Source organism: Momordica charantia (genome assembly GCF_013281855.1).
Source record: "Momordica charantia cultivar OHB3-1 chromosome 1 unlocalized genomic scaffold, Mcharantia_2.0 BLBB01000001.1, whole genome shotgun sequence".
NCBI classification, from domain to species: Eukaryota; Viridiplantae; Streptophyta; class Magnoliopsida; order Cucurbitales; family Cucurbitaceae; genus Momordica; species Momordica charantia.
In genome coordinates, this window is record NW_028275157.1 from 7,753,878 (window position 1) to 7,778,155 (window position 24,278).

The 24,278-nt window shown below is 38.1% G+C and overlaps 1 protein-coding gene and 1 long non-coding RNA gene across 3 annotated transcripts; one reads left to right on the forward strand and one right to left on the reverse strand.

The window, feature by feature from the left end:
- Nucleotides 1-17,317: 17,317 nt before the first annotated feature.
- LOC111017829 (uncharacterized) lies at nucleotides 17,318-19,628 on the reverse strand. Of its 2 annotated transcripts, XR_015792847.1 has the most exons (4): nucleotides 19,506-19,628; nucleotides 18,773-18,900; nucleotides 18,419-18,513; nucleotides 17,318-18,345 (listed from the first exon to the last, which is right to left on the reverse strand). It is a non-coding gene; the product is annotated as an uncharacterized LOC111017829 (long non-coding RNA). The 2 variants fall into 2 exon arrangements; XR_002602335.2 differs by lacking the exon at nucleotides 19,506-19,628 and having other exon boundaries at nucleotides 18,773-19,499.
- Nucleotides 19,629-22,719: 3,091 nt separating this feature from the next.
- On the forward strand, nucleotides 22,720-23,415 carry LOC148213206 (uncharacterized). Its single transcript, XM_088123586.1, has one exon. The coding sequence runs from the start codon at nucleotides 22,720-22,722 to the stop codon at nucleotides 23,413-23,415; it is 696 nt and encodes a 231-aa protein (XP_087979712.1).
- Nucleotides 23,416-24,278: the final 863 nt, after the last annotated feature.

Below are 24,278 nucleotides of genomic sequence, written 5' to 3' on the forward strand. Positions count from 1 at the left end.
AATAATGGCTAAGTATTCCACCTCGGAATGTCCGAGATCGAGTTGCTTGGAGGTTGTGTATAATATATATTGGAGGATTATCGTCCTCCACGTAGTGCTCCAATTTCCTTCCCCAAACATTGGCCCCCTCTTTGTCAGGTTCGAGATCGATCTGGCAGAGAAGTTTTTCACGCAGGAAATTGGCTAATGTGGCGGCTTCCGAGTTCATGGTGCGAAATATAACCGTTGGAGAATCTCGAAAATGGAGTTTGATAGTTGTGAAGTACTTGAGTATTTCCAACGTTCGATCTCCCACTTGATCTGAGTCGTCGCTTTTTAGACCATGTACGACAGAGATCGATTTCTGGAATACTATAAATAGCCCCAAGGTTCAGATTCGCTTTTTACGCTTTCTGAAAACTTGGAGTCCGACTTGAGCAGCTTGGAACTAACTCTAGGTCAGTCTCTTCTTTACGGTTTTATTTGCAATTTTCTTTCTTGATCATGTCAAGTTCTTCAAGTTCTTTTAGTAGTAGTTCCTCTGATAGGCTATATTGGAGTCGGAACCCTTCCCAAAAAGAGGGTCGACTCTGTAGAGGAGTTTGCCAGTAGACTAGATTCCGAGTTAGAGGAGGAAATAAACAATTTTAAGTTATCTGAAGATAATGGGGATGATAGTGACACCTCCACCTCGGGCGAAGGGTTGTAGTTCCCTTCTCAAATGCCAGAGAACTACCTCGACCCCCTTCGTAAGAGATATAGTATTCCGGATAACAGTATCGTTAAGCTCCCCAAGGAAGGGGAACATGCTGATGACCCTCCGGAGGGATGCGTCACACTTTACTTAAAGATGTTCAAGTATGACTTTCGCCTGCCCGTTCATCCTTTGGCGCAAAAGTTCCTAGTCCGAACTGGACTTGCCCCGCTCAAGTGGCCTCCAAAGGGTAGGGTGTGACCTTTGGTCTGGTGGTGCTGTTTTGGCTGAGATGTCGAAAGGTAGAAGGATTATACCTCCTTAAAGCCGATCAACTTCTGGCATGTTTCAAGGTGAAACCAATCTCCAAGAAGCCTGACGATTATTACTTCTGTGCGAGGAAAGGTGCAAGGGGCATCATTAAAGGTCCTACCTCCGTAAATAAATGGGTAGGAAAATGGTTCTATGCCTCTGGACAGTGGTTGGCGAAGGACGAGACTGACCAACTGTAACGCCCCGCGTTACTCAGGTTAGCTTGCCCCGAGTTCCGGAAAATTTTATAACAAAATGGATTTTATTTATTGATTTATTTATTTATTTCATTTATTTATTTTATTTGATTCATTAGTGATCTTTATTTAATTTAAGTGTGGCATCTCGGCTAGTGTGTATTGTTACAGATTTAGTGGTGAGTTAGTAGCGTGTAGTATTTATTAAGTTATGGTTTATTACGGATTCCGCTATGTGACACTTGCTCTGGGCCATTGGATCAACTACGAAATTATATTATTGGTTTTGTTAACAAGGAGTGTTTGAGTAAGTGGGCCTTTAACAAAAGAAACTAGCCCAAGTGAGTTATATGTTGCAAAACAAAAGAAAAAGGGGAATTAAAACCAAAACAACCCTAGCCCATCTTGTTCTCCTTCCTCATCTTCTTCCACCCCTCCCTTTCGTTTGAAGCCGCCAGCCCCCCCTCATCCGGATTTCCTTCTCCGACGAAGCAACGACGGCCCCCCTCAGTCGGACAGCAGCAGGCGCGGGCGTCGGCAGCAGCAGGTGCGGCGTCGGGCAGCAGCTGAGCGGGCGTCCGGCAACAAAAACGCGGCGTTGGGCACCCTTCTACAACGTACCCTATAGATTTGGGAACTTAGGTGTAAGGCTGTGTCTCTTGTTTGTTTGAGCTTCATTTCATACTCTAACGTGTTACTTGATTTGCAGTGGCCATCCGACCTATTCTTCAACTATCCCAATCGACCTTCGACATCTTGAAGTTCTATAAAGACAAATTCAAAGGTGGAAAGAAAGTCAGCATTTTGTTAACCGACAAGCGTCAGGATTGTTGGATTACAATCCTTTGCTCGTTCTTCCAGAAGCTTAGAGACTGAACTCGGAGTAACTCCACGCGATCTTGTGCTTTCCTCAGGTTCATTATTTTTATCAGGTATTCATGTGCTTTTATTGTTTGAGTTTGCAACCATGGTTTGCGGATTTGCTCAAGACGTTAAGCGCAAACGTCCTCGTCAAGGGCAATCGTCTAAATCTAGGACAGAGACGAGTACCATCATCGTCGACCCCCCTACCAAGGTCGAGGTGGTGGAAAGGCGTACGGAGGATAGCCCTCGAAAGAGGGTGAAGGGGCCTGAGACTTCTCAGTCTCAGGAAATCCTTGACGTTTCTCCTCTTCGGGAGGTTCGGAGGAGGTCATCCCCCAAGAAGTCGAAGAAAAAGAAGAGAAGAACCTTCTCTTCGAAAGAGGCAGTGACCGAGGTGCGTAACAGCTGCTTTGATGGTCTTACGGACGATCTCGAAGATAGAATGGTTGCCACCTTTGACATCGAGATGAGGTTCAAAGTTGAGCCTTTAAGTACGGAGGTGAAATATCCAACTCCTGCTCTGACTGTTGCTGAAAGAGAGCCTCAAAATTTGTGAGTGCTCCTGGATTGTTCATTCAGAGGATGTTGGACTACTCTGCCAAGGTAATACCCCTTTATGGTCGTACATCTTTCGTACTTAGGTATTTTAGACAACCAATTTTCTGACTCCTCCTTTGTTTGTCTACAGACGCACGACACTATTTGCCATGCGGCTGTGATGATAAAGGCCGAGTTGGATGGCAGTGACTGCCTTACTGTGGAGAGGGAAGCCTCCTCTACTCAATAGAAGCTGCGACAGCTGTTGAGGGAGAGCTGATAGAGGCCAACGCCAAAATTAAAGCCTGGAAGTCGACCTCGGAGGCCGACAAGGCCGAACTAAAAAGCTCCCAGATGGAGATTGAGCGCAAGATGGAGGTATTAAGGGCACCCATGCCATCACGAAGCGCAACGATCAGCTCGTCCGCAGCGTCGAGAATCACCAGGCCGAGGTCGAGAAACTGATAGTAGAGTTGGAGCTTGAGAAGTCCAAACACAGGAACGACGTGTTCCTGGACGAGGCTTTCCGCCTCCACCTAGACTTTGACGGCTTCGCTAAAGACTTTAGCGATGCTGGCTTCAAATTCCTAATGAAGGGAATTAAGGAGGCAACTCCTAAGTTCGACCTCGAACCTATCAAGCGCAAGTATGCTGAAAAATGGGCGTCGGGTCCGATCAAAAGTTTTGGCCCCCAGAGCTTGGTCGACCAATACCCAAGAGACCTGGACTCTGAGGCGGAGGAGGAGGGAAAAGACGACGAAGGTGGCTCGTCCCAAGAGGTGGTGCTGTTGGCACCACTCAAAAAGACAACAGGGTGGAGCTTCCTGCTTTTGGAGTTGCTTCCTCTCAAGAGGTTGGAGCCATGGACTCTCAGGAGCTTGACTTGCTACCTTCAGACGAAGAGCTCAAGTCGCACCTCGGAAGTTTGACCCCAGTTTTTTGCTTTAAACTGCTTTCTTTCATCTTTGGAATATTTTTGTAATTTTTCTGGGTTTTGAGGCCTATACACTTCAGCCCTGTCGTGAAGACTTAATGAAATTGATGTTTTTACATGCTTTTGCATCTCATACCTTGCACCTTTGCCTTAGCTAGTTTGATTTTTTCATAAGATGCATTATTCTACTCTTGGACATGTCTGTTCAGTGATGAATCATAATATACATGTGACCCCATTCGATTTCAGGTCTGACTAATTAAGCATGTGAGACATGAGATCAAATTGTTTTGCGCACTTTTACTGCTTTTTAATCTATGAATATTTGTACAAGCCCACATATTGTAAACTAGTTCACAATTCAAGGATAATAACGCTTTAAGTGCTCTGCATCCATGGATGTGGAAGTAAATTCCCCTTCAGGTTGACCAATATGTATGTGCCTGTGCGCACGATACCCTTAACTTCGAATGGCCCTTCCTAGGTCAGTTCTAGCGTACCAACGTGCTTTTGAACCTTCCGTAAGACTATATGTCTAACCCAAAAACTCCTAGGTCGAACTGGGGCGTTGTAGTGTCGTGCCATACGGTTTTGATATCCTGCCAGTTGTAACAGTGACTTTTCCCGCTTCTCATCCAGGAGGTCCAGGTTGGGAGCGACTCTTCCTCATTCCTGACTGGTTCATAATAATCTACCCTTTTAGTTGGCATTTCGATCTCAATGGGCACCATGGCCTCGGACCCAAAAGCTAAAGAGAAGGGAGTTTCGCTAGTGGATTCTCGTGGAGCGATTTGGAAAGACTAGAGGACTTTAAGGAGCTCCTCGGCCCACCGTCCTTTCGTGCGTGGAGTTTCAATTTGGAGCTACGCTTTATAATCTTGTTGATGGCTTCAACTTGTCCATTTGCCTTGGGGTGGGCTGGGGACGAGCTGAGATGACTGATTCCAAGTTTGAAGCAGAAGTCCTTGAATATAACGTTATCGAATTGCTTGTCATTGTTTGTCACAATGGTGTTTGGGATGCCAAAACGACACACAATGTTCATCCAAATGAAGCTCGTGACATTGGCTTCGGTGATAGTGGCGAGCGCCTCGGCCTTGGCCCATTTGGTTAAATAGTCCACTACTACCACCACAAACAATGTTTGTCCCTTGTCAAGTATCTCTACCGAGACCGTGCTTGCGAGATCGGTCTCGTATATGCAGATGCCAATTTAGCTAAGGCATCTGAATTTGAGTTTTCAGATCTCGGATCTAGTTAACCTCGTAGGTTTTAAATCGGGTGGGGTGCGAGCTGACCTTACTAAGGTATTTCTCCATCCGAGAATCTCTCGCTTTGTATTCTTCCTTAATCTAATTTTTGATTGACTGAGAATCGCTGTACACTCAGATGTGACTAGCGCCAAGTCGTTTGGCCATGCGAAGGCCAGCCAGCAGGGCTTCATACTCAGCCTCGTCGTTTGAGGTGCGTAAATTGAACGAAGGGCGTACTCAAAGCGCACGCCATCAAGTGCGAGTAAGAGTACGCCAGCACCACATCTTTTGTCATTTGAGGACCCGTCAACATGCATGGTCCACGACAAGTCGGACTCTAAGGTTGGAGTTAGTGGGGGCGTGAATTCAACTATTAGTGGGGGCGTGAATTTGGCTATGAAGTCTGCAACTGATTGTCGCTTCATGGTTGTTCTGGGTTCGAACTATATGTCGTACTCACTTAACTCAACTGCCCATTTCATTAACTGACCAGATGTCTCTAGCTTATGAAAGATCTGCTTCAAAGGTAAATTCGTGAGCACGATCACGATATAAGCTTGGAAGTAAAGCCTAAGTCGCCGCATGGCTATGACCAGGGCGAGAGCCAGTTTTTCCATTTGGGGATATCTGGTCTCGACCTCGGTCATAGCCTTGCTTGTGTAATAGACTAGACATTGATGCACTCCATCTTGCTTGATCAGGGCCAAATTGACCACCTATCGGACACGGCCAGGTAAAATTGCAACTTGTCTCCTAGCAAGGAGTTTGCTAACAGCGGGGCCGATCAGAGGTAAGACTTGAGCTGTTCAAAAAAGCCTCATCGCTCTCGACTGTCCATTCAAATGACTCCATCTTTCAGAGTACTTTAAAGAAGGGAAGACATTTGTCAGTGGACCTGGAAAAAATTAATGAGGGTTGTAATTCTTCCATTCAAGCATTGCAGCTGTTTAAGGTTCTTTGGTGTTCGCATCTCGATCTCAGGGTTTGCTTCAATTGCTTGGTTATTCACCATAAAGCCGAGAAATTTCCTAGTGGAAACTTTAAAAGCACACGTCTGGTATTTACGAAGTACTCCAAACGTCTCGGTCAGGTCTGTAAGGTGCGACTTGGCCTGCTTGCTTTTGATAAGCATGTCTTCCACATACACATCCATATTACAGTCGATTAGGTTGGCGAACATTTTGTTTACCATCCTCTAGTAGGTCACACCTGCATTTTTTAGGCCAAATAGCATGCCCTTGTAACAATACAGGTCCTGATCGGTTATGAAGGAGGTAAGGCTCATACATCATTATTTGGTTGTACCTGGAGTAGGCGTCCATAAAGGTGAGAAGCTCTTGCCTGGCCGTTGCGTCTACGAGCTGGTATATCTTTGGAAGTGGAAAATGGCATTATAGGTCGATCTGCCGTCTATTACTACGAACTCGATCATCCTGGTGATTTGAGTATCCCCTTGATCGATTTAATGAGGAGATCGACACACCCTTCTAAGGTGATCGTTTTCCCGACGAATCCAACTAAAGGTGTTTGGCTCTTTTTCAACTGTGCTCTAGTCCACCATAGGGCAACATAGGTGGTGAGGGACCAAATGTTGGCAGACACCTCTCTATCGACAAGTACCCTCTTGACCTAGACGTGGTCAGTTATAAGTGAAATCACCAGCGCATCGTTGTGGGGTGAATGAACCCCTTCAAGGTTAGAGTTTGAGAAGGAAATGGGGCAGGTCAACCTCTGCACTTGAGTGGTACATACATCCTGCCTAGCTTCTCTAGCCAGCTCATTCCTCTTATTTTCAGATTGGCCTCCACTAGGACATCCGAAAATGGTGTTGATGACCGTAGGTCGGTCATCCCTTCGTGGTGGCATCATTGAACGACTCATTTCTTCTTTCTTCTTTGCCGAGCTGTATCTCGGCTTTCCCACAAACTTTTTGAAGTAGCCATCTTAAATCAAGTCTTCAATTTGGTGCTTCAATTTGAAGCAACTCGAGGTATCATGGTCATGATCTCTATAGAAACAGCAATAACTATCTTTATTGCGCTTTTCGAGGTTTCTCGGAGTTTCCCGAGATCAGGATTGTTGTTGGAGTGTAACACTCGTAAGGTCGGCTTCGGTTGAAGCCTGAGTCCTAGCCTTTGTGGTCAGATCGGCCTTGGGAATTTGACCCTTTGCCGTTAGATTTGGAGTCTGCTTTTCCCTTTATCTTCATAGTTGGGCTTCTTCTGGTCGGACGTCTTCTCCGTCTGACCTGTTTTGGTTCGAAGCAGCTCTTGATCGTCGATAACCTTTTGGACCTTTTGTAAGACCTTAGAAAAGGTTGTTGGAGCCTCTTCTTCCAGCTTGACCGTCAAGGTCTCATCGGCCATGCCAATGAGGAAGTAGCACATGGCTGAGTCGTCGGAGCAATGCACAACCTTCAACTATTTCACTTGGAACTTGGTCACATACTTCCTTAGTGTCTCGCCCTCCTTTTGTCGAATGGTGGCAAGGTGCGTGGTTGTCTTCTGGTTATAGTACCGAGAAGAGAATTTACTTATGAACTCCTTTCTCAGCTGACTATAGGTCGAGATTGACCTGACCGACAGCCTTCTATATCAAAGTCAGGTACTCCCAGTCAAAGCAATCTGGAATGCTCGACATTTTATAGCGTCCGAAGTCGCCTGAAAGTCTATGAGGCCTTCAAAGACCTCCACATAATCTTTTAGATCCTTGGATCCATCGTACGGTTTCGTGGCGGGCATTTTGAACATGGCAGGAATAGGTTCCTCAAGAATGTCCAAGGTGAACGGCTACTCGCCCATCTCACCATCATCGAACACATTCTCTTTCTTCTCGTACTTTGCCTTGAAAGCTTCAACCTATGCATCAAATTTATTCTTCATCAGGTCGAACTCTTCCCTCGTTATCACCCCTTCAGGTGTAAGCAGGTTGTCACGAGATTAACCTTTAAAGTTCGAATTTTTGTGTGAGTAAGAAGGATAGACATCCCTCGATTATAAAGGTGAAGTTATTCTTCTTCTTGTCCTCTAGAACCTTTCTAAGGTCACCCTCCCGACGACTGTAATCATCTCCCCCATTATCATCGGGATACTGATCATCACGATCAAGGTGTAGAGGAGGATCTCAGGTTTCCCCTCAGAGATGCTGTTCCTCCTCGTCTTTTGAGACCCTAGACTAGGACCTAGTGCGATTAGCTCGCATGATGTCATTGTATGTTTCCTCCATCATGCACACCTGAGTACGCATGTCATTGAGCTTGGTTGGAGGGTGGCGAGGACATCGGGATCCACTGCTGGAGTGGACTTACGCGAAGTCCTTTTCGACGCTTCACCTTGGCCATAGTGGGCCTTGTTCCCCTACGGATGAGCAGGATGTAAGGTCGTGTTTGCATGGCAGGCAGACCTACGAGGTTGTTCGCTGTCTTGGCCTCCCTGTCCGCGATCTTCTGCAATCTTCACATCGACCTCGCGTGGAACGCCATTGTCGCTGTTGAGAGCTCGACGATCCACTAAATTAACTGAGGTAGTTGGTTGAACCATCTCGGATTGTTTGAATTGGGATGACTTAAAAATGTCCTTACCCACATATGGCGCCAAATGTTTATGCAAATAAATGCACAAAGTAAAACTTGGTCAAGGTCGAACTCGGTCCAAGCCCCCACTTCAAGCACGATGGGAAGACCTACACAATAGGACAAAATCTTCGACGCTCAAGTCAGTAAGCAGCTCGGACTCAATATAAGGTTCAAGGAGAAAATTCGATACCTAAGGTTAGAATGAGGTCCTCTTTTTAGGCCAACGTGATCTAAAGGAGCACGTCTGCCGCCTGCTTATGATATGGTCCTTCTTTTGCGACCGCCAACATCCGGGTTTCGAGCGCGTGCGGGCAGTGAGTAACAGACGCGCCCGCCCCATAAGGAGGCGTTTCAAGCGAATGGGGCCTGCCCTTCAGCAACTTGAGCTATGCATTTTTGTGCTAGAGGGAAGGCTTGGCTTTTTGTAGATTTGGGATCCTCCCCTGGAAGTTTTAACTTTTCATCGTTGTTTCTTTTGTTTATGTTGGAACGCCGCTATAAATGGCGTATGTAATGTCTGTTTAATGAATACGACAGTCGTTGACATAGAGAACAACGGAGGGAGAGGGAGACTAGAGTAGCAAATGAAAATCTTGTGGGGATGGTTGTGAATAACTCGAAGGAAGAAGAGACTTTAGGTTTTTTGAGACATCTCTCGACGCTTTTAAAAGGTCGGCCTAAGTCATCAAAGGCCACTACTATAAATGTTTTTTTTGTTGATGCCAAAAAACGTCAGGAGAACAATAAAAAAAACGCTAGGTAAACTTGTCTTGACGAAAATATTTTGTCAAGATAGGGCTGTCGGGAGACCCCATGCCGACAAAATTAAACAAAATGTTAAGACAGACGGTATATTTCGACGTTTTTTAAAAACGTTGGGGTATACCACATATGCCAACATTTTTTAAAAATCATCGACATAAGCAGTATATCCCAAATGTTTTTCAAAAGCATCGAGATATACAACGTATGCTGACGCTTTGACAAATTGTTGACATAGTTGATCTATCCTGACGTTTTGCAAAGTGTAGAAATATACTACTTCTATCGACGCTTTTCAAAATATCGGCATGTGTGGTATATCTCGATGTTTTTCAAAACGTCAGGAAAATTATTATTTCACATTTGCTTAGCCAATATACATTTTTTTGGAACCTAAATATTATAGCAAAAATTTCATCATTGGAACCTAAAATTTCATCATTTAACACAAAAACAATAGGGGAAAAAGTCTATTTTTTTTAACTGCAAATATTCTTTCCGTAAAGGAATGAAGTAATAATACTTTAGCAAAATGGGTCTTTTTGTTTTAGAAGAAAACATTCAAACAAACACCACATCGTGTTTTGGTCAACACCAACCTGTTTTGCCCAACATTTCCAGCCACCCAAGAATAGACACGTTCCAACGTTCTAACTCTTGTAATTCACATGCCCTTCGTGCTAATCTGTGGGCACACTCATTCCTTTCTCTTTCAATTTTGTCAATGACAATTACACCCATGGCCACTTGAAGCTATTGAATTTCTTCCACCACATACATCAAAAGTGAGCAACATACATCTCTAATTTTACCATTTGTTCCTTCTTCAACTTCTTCAACTCCATGTTATCTAATATGCTATGTCTGAAGCAATTTCGACATTTAGGATATATCATTAGAGAACAACACATCATTATACCTCAATACTTTAGCAACCTTTTAAACTTCTAATGTGGAAGGTTCAATACATGACTTAGGTTTACTGGTCTTCTGTAGGACAATCCCTATTCAAAATTTCACAAGGTTCATGCTCTATTCTAGTGCCAAATTCTTAGCGTTATTCTTATCACCTCTTAACATGCTTGCACAACACATGGTTCTTTAGCAAACTAATCCATAATATAAGTAGTAGCTTTATGCATAGCCAAATATCATGTTTTATATTATACAATAAGTGACTTTTCCATAGTACAAGTGTCACATGTGTTGGTGCAAGCATGAATTTGTGGCTTCAAACACATGACAAGGATATTGCGATATAAAGCCAAAATTACATGCTTGCACCAACACATATTTTTCAGTTTATTCCTAACAACTTTGCACTCTCAAACTCATCAAACACACTTCAAATCCTACAAACTCTACGAAACACAAATATCAAAACTAGCTTTTAACTTAACATAACTGCAAGATAGCCACACATGACTATTTCACACCACAAATATCAAAACTCTCTTAACTTCGTACTATCACTGCATGATAGCCACACAACTATGTCACATCACAACTATCCAACTAGCCTCAAAACTATATGTATGTTTAAAAAATATTAGAAGTAGGCTATTCATACCTATCTGATGACGGGTCTAATCTTGAGCTCCATTGATTACTAACAAAACTTTCAAACACGTGTCGGAATGAAGCTAACTCTGCATACATCTCATTTTCGTTCTCCTTGATAGCAGTTAATTCTGATCTAGACTAATCGATGACCAAATATCATTCTACAAACACCCGATTCTGTGAGGGGCTGAAACCTTCTGGAATCAGTTCTTCTTTCAATTGGACCAATTTTGTATGCATTTATGGTTTAGATAGAATAACATATCACAATACGTGGATTCATTTTCGTTTTCCTTGATAGCATCCAATTTTTATCTAGGTTCAGCTAAGGTTGTTTGAGTCCGGGCTAATTCTTCTTTAGTTTCGACTAAGGCTACTTGAGTATAAGCTAGTTCTTCTGTATTTTGTTGTATGATTGAATGACTAGTGTCAATTCTACTGGTTGCAACAAGCTTGCTCTACTATCTACAAACAGTCAATTATCTAAGGGGTTGTAATCCTCTAAGGGAGGTGCTTATTTTCAGTTGGACACTTTCAGTATGCATTTATGGCTTAGATATGATAATATATTACTATACGTGGATGACATGTACTCCCTAAGAAAATTTGACGAAATAAAACTTACATCCATCGATCCGACTTTAGGGTTTATCCCCATCCCTTCGTTGGATGATGCCTTGTCTCTTTAAACAATTGTATTTGGCTAATCTCAACACTATGTTTTGCTTTCAGCATTTGATATTTAATTACATAGTCCATTCTAACATAAGTAATGCTACATATTAACAAAATAAGTTAGGAGAAATTACCAATTAGGTAAAATTACCAATTCTTACTCTAGGTGAATAAACAATTTATATCATATGCAATGGTTGGAGGGATAAAAAGTATTGTACCTTGACTATGGCGACTCCCAACATAAATGCTCCTAATCATCTTCATGTTTAATACGAGGAGCTAGATTTGCACAAGCTTCCTCAGGAGTTGCAAATCTTTTGTAGTGGTCATGTAATTTCGCCCTATACTCTTTAAATGTAGAGCAGTTCCTAATAGTTGTATTTACTTAGGGCATGTTTAATTAGAACCAGTTTTGCATAAGTAAAAGTGTAAGAACTTAAGCGTGGATTATTGTACTTTAATATAATTTAACATTAAAAACAAAACATAAATATATAACTTAATGTCGCCAGAAAAACCATCGCCAACAAATTTGAGTTGCTTCAGCATAAGGCACTTTTCGCAATGAAATGTCATTTCGTCGGGAGAAATGGCGACAAATTATAATTGCATTGCCATAAGTGACTTTTCCCGAATTATTTTGTCGGTAGAAAGAAACATTCTTTTAATGCCCATTGGAAAAATGATATTTCTTTGCTGTTTTAATTAACTCATGTACTTTTTCCAACGTTTTTTATAAAGCATTAGGAAGGGTGGACAATGTCGACGCTTTTTTGATGTGTCAGGAGAAGTTTCATTAGTTTAACTCAAAATTCTTATATTAAATAGACATCGAGTCTAATTAAAGATTACTTCAATAAATAAGTACAATCAAAATAAAGAAAAAACAATAAAATTCCATCTAAACCATTTAATATTAACTACAAACTAATGCACTTTCAAATTTTTAATATCAATATGTTATCAAGTCTCTAATAATTTTGGGACAGTTATACAATTAGACTACTTTTTAGATCTTAATTACATAAATATCTAAAATCTATAAAAATTGATAATTTTGTCAATAGTTGTGCCCGTTGGTCCTGTTGGTTGAGAAGCCAAATTTTAAATTATTAAACTACCATGTAATATACCTTTTTATAAACAAATTAAAAAAAATCAAAGTAGTGGCAGAAATCTTGGTTTCCATCCAAAAAAAACCTATCAACTTTCTTTAATAAAATTTATTTGATTTATGGCCAAAGAGTTCTCAACCCTATTTTACAAAATCACACCAAGCTAACAATTGATTCCCCGTCCAAAAAAGACACAGAGAAGAAAGAGCCTTTGTCAAGCAAAACTATAGTTCTTAACGATTTTTAGACGATTATTCACTGCCTTTAATGAAAATCTCCTGTTCTTAATATGTTTGCTACTGACTATTCATTACCGCCAATGAAAAGATCTAATTTCTAGTGATTTCCCGCGGTTAAAGAGAATATCCTATTTACTGTCGCATGACAACCTCCAGTTTTTAGCTATTTTTTTTAGCGATTATTCACTGCTGGATCTCCTTTTTCAGTGGTCTTTGAACGATTATTCACTGCCATCGACAAAAAGCTCCATACTTTAGCTTTTTATGTCTTAATTTTTAATTTTTTTCGAACAATCATTCATCGCTACACCCGATGAAAAACTAAGCAATCTTTCCAATATCTTAGATTGTTCACCGGCGTTTCTTCATCAGAGACGAGAAGGAACTCACCTGATTTTTTTGCGCGATTTCTTCGACATTTTGTTTGATTTTGGCAGCCATTCAGTGGGAGATTTCAAATTATAATAAATGTATATATTATATAACCGTATATACAAATAAGAAATATATATTATACGACCTACTTGATGGGTATATATTTATCATACTTTAGACTAAAGTTGAAGGTATATAACTTTTCTTTTTTTGAAATCCAAAAGGAAAAAAAAAAAAAACTTCATTAAAAAAACCTTACCATTTGGGCAACTGAAGCACCAAATGGACCATAGTGAAACAAAATCCAATAAGGAAAATTGGAGTTCCAAAGAAATTAAGCTTGGTAAACAACGCATATTTCACCAAACAGTTGGCCACTGTATTTTGATCTCTGTGCACATGGCTGAAAGTAACTTTCCCCAAACTCCTTTGAAGCCTACGAATGTCGGCAACCAAAACCTCCGTCTCTCCCAAAACTTCCATGTGTGTAGAAAGAAGCTTCATGGCTTCAAGACAATCAGACTTCATGCAAAATCTAATGGAACCCCAACCAGAGAGGAAGGCGGGGAGCCTCCTTAATGGCCACCAATTCTGCATGCAAAGGTGAGAATCCGACATCCACAAATTGGGACAGTGCAAAAATGATGTTCAGATCTTTATCTTGAAATAAAGCTCATACTCTTGTTTAAAGAAGCCCTGGATTGCAAGAAGTATCAGTACAAATGTAGATCCACTCTACATTGGGTAACTCATGTGAGCTTTGAAGAGGCTGAAGATCCGGCGAATCCATGGATCGCTGATTTAATCGTAGTCCATTCACAAACTAAAAGTCTGCCGGGTACTTCAAAATTTATTCACATTTCCCTGGGATATCAAGCACTGAATTATGATTACACCTACTGTTTCGCCACTAATTCCAGATCTTAATGCATTTGGGACTTGGATAAGTGAAGCCAAGCATCCACAAAATTTCCATGGGAGCAGGACTCGACCCGCATCGTAGGTACACACATTCTAGATCCCAATGGTTTGAGTACATTGGAATAGTGCATGACAAACATCCTCCACTTTTTCAGTTGCAAATTGGGCAAAAAGGGGGAATATCAATCCCTTTTTTGCCCAATTTCTCCCTCGTAGGTAGACAATTACGTATAGTCCTCCATAAAAAATGGTTGATTTTTATAGGAATGTTTAACTTCCATAGCTTCTTCCACGTATGACAATCTAAATTACTGCTAGGAGATCCTATTGTTAGCTTTTTGAGCATGAATGCCTTATATCCGCTCTTACCACGGTAAATGCCACTTTTATCATAGTGTCACATCCAACTATCTTGTCTAACTCATCTGCTAATAGGAATTTGCTTGATTAGTGGGATATCATATTGAATAAACATAGCCTGAAGCAAATCCTCATTTCATCTCCCTTCAACCATAAGTTCACTCACCAATAGGTATCTATTAGAATGGGAGGAGGGAGGGATAAAGACTTGAAAGTCCTAGCATGAAGTAACTAAGGATCATAAAAAACACGAATGGTTCGACCATCTCCTATTCGTTTTCTCAAACCATACTGTAAAAGTTCTCAACCCCATAAAAAACAATTCCAAAAATAAGAAGAATTCTTATCAAGAGAAATTTCAATAAAGTGTGTATGTTATATAACACATCGAACAAAAAACTATATATTATATAACTTAATAATTAGTATATACCACTAAAAAATATATGTTAACATATTGGGTGGGTATATTATTGTCATACTATAGGTTAATTTAAAAAGTATATTTTAAATAACCTAATAATTGAGTATATACCAATAAAAGGTATATATTATATAATATTTTGGATGAGTATATATTTATCATACTGTAAATTATATTAGAGTAGAAATTATATTATATTAATGTCACTGGAATTTTCAACTGTCGAAAAACTAATGGATCTCTGGAAAAAATTAGATCCACGTAAGAACGATTGAGTCGTTGTTATGAGTTTGAGAAACTTAATAACGGCGGGAAGTAAAAAAATAAAAACCATCAGAAAAATAATATAATAGTGAACCAATGTAAAAGCCATCGGATGTTTGAAAAAAATAAGTATAGTTTGAGAAACTTAATAACGGCGGGAAGTAAAAAAAAAACATCAGAAAAATAGTATAATAGTGAACCAATGTAAAATCATCAGTTGTTTTAAAAAAATAAGTATAAAATCATCTAAAATAGAGCAATAGTAAATTGTGAGAAAAATAAGAACTTAAAAAATGTGATGAAAATTTTTGTCATCTGTGGTGATTATATACACTAAAATGGAAAGAAATGAAAATGGTAAGAAATTATTTACAAAATATAATTAAAATATAAGGAATATTCCATGGCCGTAAAAGAGAGGAAAGAAAATGGAAATAAAACATTTTTTAAATAAAAAATATATATGTGTCTAAAAGTCAATTCAATGTCACTCATATTTGATAGGCTCGAGAAAAGAAGAAACAAACGTGGAGTATGATTTTAAAATGTATGTATATATGTATGTAAGTATATGTATATGTATATGTATGTATGCACCTATGTGTGTGTATATATATATACGCGCATTTGGTTGGATTTGAGATTTAGCTTATTATTTACAAACCGAAACTTAACTAAAGCATTCAATTTTTGAAAGTTAGTAAACCAAATTGATCCGACATCTTAATTAACCAAATTGAACTCTTCCAAAAATAAGAAGAATTCTTATCTAGAGAAATGTCAATAAAATGTGTATGTTATATAACACATCGTACAAATAACATGAATAAATTGAGCCATTTGAGATACTTTCCCTCATTTTAGTAACACTATAAAAATGAGCTTCAAGGATGGAATATTTTTGTCATGGAAGGCATATACAACAAAAATGTTTTAATCTCAAGACCAGTCCGAGTGGAGTTTCCAAAGGATTTCAGCCATGAAAACTAAGGGATCGCATAACTCATCGACAAAATCATGTTTCTTTGATGAAGCGAGGAATATTAATTTCGTTGCTTTGATACTTTTGCCACAATTTTTTGTCGTAGTTTACGTTCTTTTTCCCCTTTTTTGTATTGTGACATTATACAATTTCATTGTTAAATATAACATTCGTCGTTAAATTAAAAAAAAAAAACCATTATGTTCAATCGTACATAAATTGTATGTGATGAAAATCATAATACATAATACAACAAATACAAAACATGTTAAAACAAAATAAAACATAAGACACCGTTATTAAACATACTTAACATTAAAAAAAATATAAGCTCGAACAACAAACTTAACATTCTAAAGTTCATTCATGAAAGATAATCATAATTCTCAAGCTCCAACATCAAACTCCAACAAACTCCGAAACAAACTTGACATTCAAAAAATTTCAAGCTCCAAGAATTACCATTCTATTATTTGTTTTGGGCTCAAACACAAGACACGTTCAAAAGCTCCAATAACAAACATAAGACAAGTTCCAAAGTACAATCTTCAACAACAAATTTTATGGAAGACAAAACGTATTTTTGAAGATGCAACAACAAACTTCACATGGAAGAAACAAAACAAAGTTCCAACAACGAACTCCATAACAACTCCACATCCAAATGTTAGTTTAAACTCCAACAACAAAATTTTCATTAAAAAATTCACATTTAAGTTCTATAGATCAAAAACATAAGGCATGATAATCAAAGCTCCAACAACAAAGTCTAAAACAAAATTCAGATTCGGCACCAACCCCACGTCAAAATGTATTATATATCATACTTAATGCACCCTTCATCCCACCCACCACCCCACCCACCACCCCACGCACACTTCACCCCTCAAATTACAACATCAAAGCTTCAAACTCCACAAACAATATTAAAGAAAAACATAAAGTACATTCAAAAGCTTAAGCTCCAAAAGCAAACATAAGACAGGTTCAAAATTTCAACCTCCGGCAACGAACTTCGCATTCATGAGAGCCAAAAACATATTTCTCAAGCTCCAACAATAAACTTTACATGGAACACAAAAACATAATTTTGGAACTCCAACAACAAACTCTGTAACAAACTCCACATCCAAATGTTTCAAACTCCAACAACAAACACAAACTCTATAACAAACTCCACATCACGAGCTCCAACAACAAACTCTATAACTAACTCCACATCCAAATGTTTCAAACTCCAACAACAAACATAAGACGTATGAGGAACAAAAATCAAAAGCTCCAACAACAAAGTCTAAATCAAATTTCACATTAGTCACCGTCCCTCTCAATGGGCTCAAGCTCCGATAACAATATTAAAGAAGGAAAATTTAGCAACATTCATATTCAATAACATATTACACAAACTTAAATATAAAGAAATTCAAAATTTTGGTACCTCACTCAGTGATGAACTTCCTCCTCCTCTAGCAAATCTCTAAAGAATTTCTTCCATCTTGTCAAACCTTCTCTCGTATTCCTGGCATTACATATCCAATAACTCTTGCATCTTTATGTCATATGCTCGTTTGATTGTCGTTCAGCTGCCAAACGTTGTGGCTCTAATAACTTTTGTCGTTGACTCTGTAATAATTCTTTTGTTTTGCAAGTCGAGCCTCCAAGGTCTAAACATACTCTTGGGAGCATCCTATCGCCCATTTTTCGTACCTTACTCAGTGATAAAATTCCTCTTTCAATAAATCCCTTGCATTCTTGCCAAACCGTCTCTTTTATTCCTAGCGTTGCATATCCAGTAACTCTTGCATCCTTGCCACTTGCTCAAGCATTGTACCTCTAATAATTCCTGTCGTTGACTATGTAATAATACTTATGTTTTTGCAAGTCGAGCTTCCAAGGTTTGAACGTACTCTTGGGAGCATCCTACCGTCTCTTTTTTTGGTACCTTACTCAGTGATGAACTTCCTCTCCTCTAGTAAATCTTTGAAGAATTTCTTCTATATATTCAAATATTCTCTCATATTCTTGGCATTGCATATCCAATAAATATGGCATCCTTGTCATCTGCTCATTTGATTGTCGTTCAGCCGCCAAATGTTGTGGCTGTAATAATTTATGTCGTTGACTCTGTAGTAATTCTTAAGTTTTTGCAAGCCGAGCTTCCAAAGTCTGAACATACTCTGCCACATCTTTCTTACTTCGTGGTCTCGGACCAGATCTCAACCATCTCTTTTTTACTTTATGGTCTCGGACCAGATCTCATCCCATTCTTGTTGGGTAAAACAACTCAAAAGGACTCGAATACGCCTTGTCTTCTTTTTCTATTCCAATAGATTATTTAATAAAATGAGATTTAAAACATATAATATACTACCACAAAGCACGAGTTTATACCTTGTCTTATCGATGAGATAGAAATGATTTTGGTCCAGTAAAATGATTGAATGAGAACGTTTACTCCTTCTTACTTTCTTTTTTGAAGACTTTGCCTACAGAAACAACATATATATATTCAGTCAAGTTTTTTTAACCAAAACGACACCATTTATATTTGGCGACAAACATGAGTTTCGTTGCAAAAAAAAACAAGACGGTGTCATTTGGTGCTTGATATTGCGAAAAATGTTCCTTTCCGTCGCCTTTTTTGCGACGACAGAGAATTTTGTCGCTTCTCTAAGCGACGGACTATTAATTTATCGCTTCATTAGCAATGAAAATCAATTAACAAACTCAGTCTATGATACTTACGTGACAGAGGAGCACCCACGAAATTAACTTTTTCGAGTTCAATATTTCTTTGTCGAAGAGCATCCACTGCATTGTTATAGAGGCATAAACATAATTTGTTTGTGGCTTATTCCTCTTTTTCATTTCAACTACAAGATTGCCAGATACGCAATTTATTTAATAACGAGTATAAAAGATACACTAAACAAAGATATTCCCCACAAAAACTATAAAAAAAATAAATCAATAATAAACACGTATATTCTCCACACAAACAAAAACAAAATAATTCAATAATATTTCCACGTAACTAAAGAAAAAGCATCAAGATTATATAGAAAATTATAAAAGAAAATGTAAGACAACATCGTATTATAAAAACACTGTCCACAATTAAAAGAAATCGTCAAGAACAACATAAACAGAGGGAGTAGCATGGAAATAATCAATGGCATTAGAGGAAAATAATTGACGAATATTATATATATGTTAACTAAACTAAAGCAAAGTGAAATAATAAAATAAACCACAAATATCCAACAGAAATTATGCAAATAATATTAAATCCCAACATGTCTATCTGAACTCAAACCATCAAAAAAAATTATGAAAAAAAAATGAAGATAAAAATAACATATGGTTTTCTTTCGCAATATATAGTTTGTTCCAAAAACCAAAACAGAGATTGAAAAGAAATCAGAGAAGCAACAGAGGAAGCGTAAAAATAAGCAATCCAATTACAGGAAGAAATCACCTGAAGGCTGAGGTTTTTGAGGGAGTGAGAGGTTATTGTTTTTTAGGGAGTGCATGGAGGCTAGAAAGTAGTGAAATTGATTGTGATGTTAGTGAAAAAGTTATCATTGCCCGTGATTTCTATACAGTTGCGACTTCAATTTGATGTGACCTTTAAAAGCCACGTGTTAGAGATGAAAATCACATGCATTGGTTACCATTTTGGTTCAACTTATCAGAAACACGTGTATCTTTTTGTAGTTTATTTTAAAGTATAAAAAACATTATAAAATAATAAATTAGTTAAAATTATAATTTAATTAGCTTTTTATTTTTGTGGTTTCTAAAGGTTGAACAGAGACGACGCATTCGATGGAGAAAGGGATTGACGGAGAGAGTTGAGGGAGTGAGGTTTTTGTTTTAGAGGGAGAACATGCCTTTTGTTCTAGGGTTTTTTTTATGGTTTAATGACTCTAATACCCTCCATTTTCTCTTCTAACTACCAATACTGTCCCTCCACACCATCCCCTTGCAGACTTTTTCTTTTAAAAATAATCATATAAATAATTGAGGCTAGAAAGCAGTCAAATCGATTGTGATGTCAGTAAAAATGCTCTCATTGCCTGTGATTTCTAGACAGCTACGACATCGGTTTGATGTGACTACTAAAACACACGTGTTAGATATGAAAATCACATGCATTGCCTACCATTTTTGTTCAACGTGTGAGAAACACGTGAGGATGGACGTGAAATTTGTAGTTTATTTTAAAGTATAAAAACATATTAGAAAATAATAAATTAGTTAAAACTATAAATTAATTAGTTTTTTTTTAAATTATATAAATAACAAAGGCTAGAAAACAGTAAAATTGGTTGTGATGTCAGTGAAAATGCTGTTATTGTCCCTGATTTCTATACAGCTACGACATCAGTTTGATGTGAGTACTAAAAGACACGTGTTAGATACGAAAATCACATGTATTGACTACGATTTTGGCTCAATTTGTGAGAAACACGTGGATGCACGTGAAATTTGTAGTTTATTTTAAAATATAAAAAAAAAATATTAGAAAATAATAAATTAGTAAAAATTATAATTTAATTAGCTTTTTAAAAATAATTATATAAATAATAAATGCTAGAAAGCAGTGAAATTGATTGTGATGTCAGTGGAAATGCTGTCATTGCCCATGATTTTTAGACAGCTGCCACATCAGTTTGATGTGAATTCCAAAAACCAGGTGTTAGGGATGAAAATAGCATGCATTGGTTGTGATTTTGGTTGGATATATATCCTTTCTTTACTAGCCATAAAACCCACTTCTCGGTGCAGTGGTTCGCTAAAGTATAGCCCCAATTATTTTTATTTATATTTTTTACTAATTTGGAAAAAAAAAGAAAATTATATAAATAAATTCACACTAACCTCGATTCTAAAATTGAAACTTACTTTTCATTAATACTTCAAACTTTTTTAAAAAGAAAAAAATTAATAGAATTCATGATTCTATATTATTTTTTATAGAAATAATTACAAAATTTATTAATACAAAATATGTCAATTATAAAAATATAAAAAAGAAAATACCGTGAAATATTCCAATTATAAGCTTTTAAAATAACTTTATTCTCTGTCATTTTAAATGGTACAACTACCACCTACTCTTTTGAACCTAAAATAGATTTGTGGTCTTCTTGATCTAATTATTGTTGGAAACTTTAAGTATTTCAATTTTTAATTTTTAATTTTTACGTTGTCATTACATATATGTGATATATTTCTATAATTTATTCTATTGATATAATTTTACTCATATTTTTAAAATTATATATATTTCTATAAAAAAAATTATATGACATTTATTAAAAAGAGTTCTATGATATAAACTTAATTGATATATTTTGTTAAAAAAAAAAAAACTCAACTAGATATAAAAGTTAAAAAAATTTTGTTTTAATTGAAATTTGTTTTAAAAAGAAAAATTAAATAAAAATATATGTAATCTATATTTATATTTATACTATATTAAAATGGAAGGATTTCAAAAAAACATTTTTAGCACATAATACCCTTCTTAGTTTTAAATACATTACATAAATGTCCTTTTTTATAATAATTAACAATGGAATACACTTAAAAATTGGTTAAAAATACACTTAAAATTATTAATTAATTATTTCATAACAACCACCATTTTAATTATGTAGAAGTCTCTTAGAAACCTTTCATTGAAATGTTCAAAGAAAAATCAAATGGAAGGATTTGATAATAATTAACAATTGAATATGCTACGGTTTATTGAAATGTTCAAAGAAGAATCGGAGCCCATAATACCCTTCTTAATTTTAAGTAAATGGCATAAATATCCTTTTTTTTATAATAATTAACAATGTTATACACTTAAAAATTTGTTAAAAAGGAGAATACACTTAAAATTATTAATTAATTATTTCATAACAACCACCATTTTAATTATGTAGAAGTCCGTTAGAAACGTTCCATTGAAATGTTGAAAGAAAAATCAAATGGAAGGATTTGATAATAATTAACAATTGAATATACTACGGTTTATTGAAATGTTCATAGAAGAATCGGAGCAATAAATGTCATTTTCTAGTAACAAATTCAGTTACAAAAAAATATTATCTTGATTACCACATTGTAACAACTGTGACGGAAAACTATTCAAATTCTTAGTGGAGTATATAAATATAACTGTTATGTATTGAGCAATAAGGTTGGACTACATTAGGAAGGATATCCAGAACCATCGACAAGCAGAGTCGGCCCAACCTTTCAGGAAGGACAACCGCGTACATCGACAAGCGGAGCCGGCCCAAGGCACGGAGGCCAGCCCACCAAAGGGCCGACCCCACGTTGGCGTCGAGGCGTCGACCCTTTCTCGACGTCGATCCCTTCTGTCCTCGACGCTGTCCTCTTCCCTTTTGGTCTCTGTTTCAAGCGTATGACGTTCAGGCCCCAAAGCCGAGCCTTGTACCCGTTCTTCTACCGACGCTGGAGGTATCCCAGCCCAAAGCCCAAAAATTTCAAACCTAGGGTTAACGTCCTGAGGAACCCTAAGGGGGCAGAACGACAATAAAAAGAGAGGGGGGTCACCCCTTCAAGGTAAGCCAAGACCACACTTTCAAGCCCTAGAGACAATCATCGAGAAGAAGATCACTGACTTTATTTGGAGAAGCATAATTTGCCGCTTTGGGATACCATACACCATTATGAGTGATAATGGAAAACAATTCGACAATGCAGCTTTTCGGGACTTCTGTCGAGAATTAGGTATCCAGCACATCTGCTCTTCGCCAGCACACCCACAAGCTAACGGCCAGGTCGAAGCAGTTAACAAAGTCATCAAAAGAACTCTAAAAACGAGACTAGAGAAGCTTAAGGGGCAGTTGGCGGAAGAACTTCCCAGTGCACTATGGGCCTGCAGAACAACACCCTGCACATCAACTGGTGAAACACCATTTTCATTAACGTTTGGTTCTGAGGCAGTAATGTCAGTGGAAATTGGACTTCCTTCCCCAAGGGTAGAACGATTCAGTCTACTTGAAAACGACAAGTTTATGCAACTTAACCTCGATCTACTGGAAGAACATCGAGACGTAGCACGACTACGAACGGCCGAATACAAAAATCGGATCGCTCGGTATTACTACTCAAAAGTCAAGAAGCATAGCTTCAGAGAAGGCGACTTGGTTTTAAGGAAAGTCATGCCTAATACCAAAGACCCGACCAGCGGAGTTCTCGGACCTACATGGGAGGGCCCGCACAAGGTCACCAAAGTGGTTCGAATAGGCACCTACGCCTTGGAAGATTCACATGAAAAAATCATACCTCATCCATGGCATGCACAACATCTCAAGAAATACTACCACTATATTGGTGACTCATTCCATTTATTTTATGAGTGACTGTTGCACTTGTTTATGTCAAAACAACTGATTATTTTATTATATTAGAACAATTTTTGTTTGAATGAAAGTTTGCGCCATTTAACATGATACTTGAGCTCTTATGCTTATGTGAAAACAACTTTCTCAAGTAGGGGGCATTGTGCCTAAATGTCTATACCGGTTAAGAAACTCGAGAGGGGACAAACCCAGAAGCAAGCCAGAAAAGGCTCACTATGGTCAAAACAAAAGCAGGCTGACAAGGTCAGGATGTAAAACCATTTAGCGAGTGCCAAACAGGTTGGAAAATCCAAAACCTTCAACACTAGCTCTGCTAAAGTTAGATCCCAAGGCCTTGGAGACTTGATCACAACCAAGCAATTCGACAAAACATGAAAATTGGAAAGACTTCCAATTCATGAGACAACTTGGTGTTGGTATACAACTAATAACACAAACCAGGCTTTTAAATCCGAAAGCTAGATATAAAAGTTTTTGTATAACTCAGTAAATTAAGAACCTTGGCGTTTGCTAAGAATTCGGTACTAATGATGCATATGAATTACTTTGCAAAACAAGCCTCGTAGCAACCACGGATAACAAATACTCTCAAAACATGAATCTATCGTGGTCACAAATTTCATATTCAGTTTTGAGAGTAGGGGCTACTGTTATGTATGGAGCAATACAGTTGGACTACATCAAGAAGCACAATCGGGACCATCGACAAGCAGAGCCGGCCTAAGGCATGCAGGCCGGCCCACAAAAGGGCCGACCCCTTCTCGGCGCCGATCCCTTCGATCCTCGACGCTGTCCTTTTCCCTTTTGGTCCCTGTTTCAAGCGTATGATGTTCGGGCCCCAAGGCTGAGCCCTGTACCCGTTC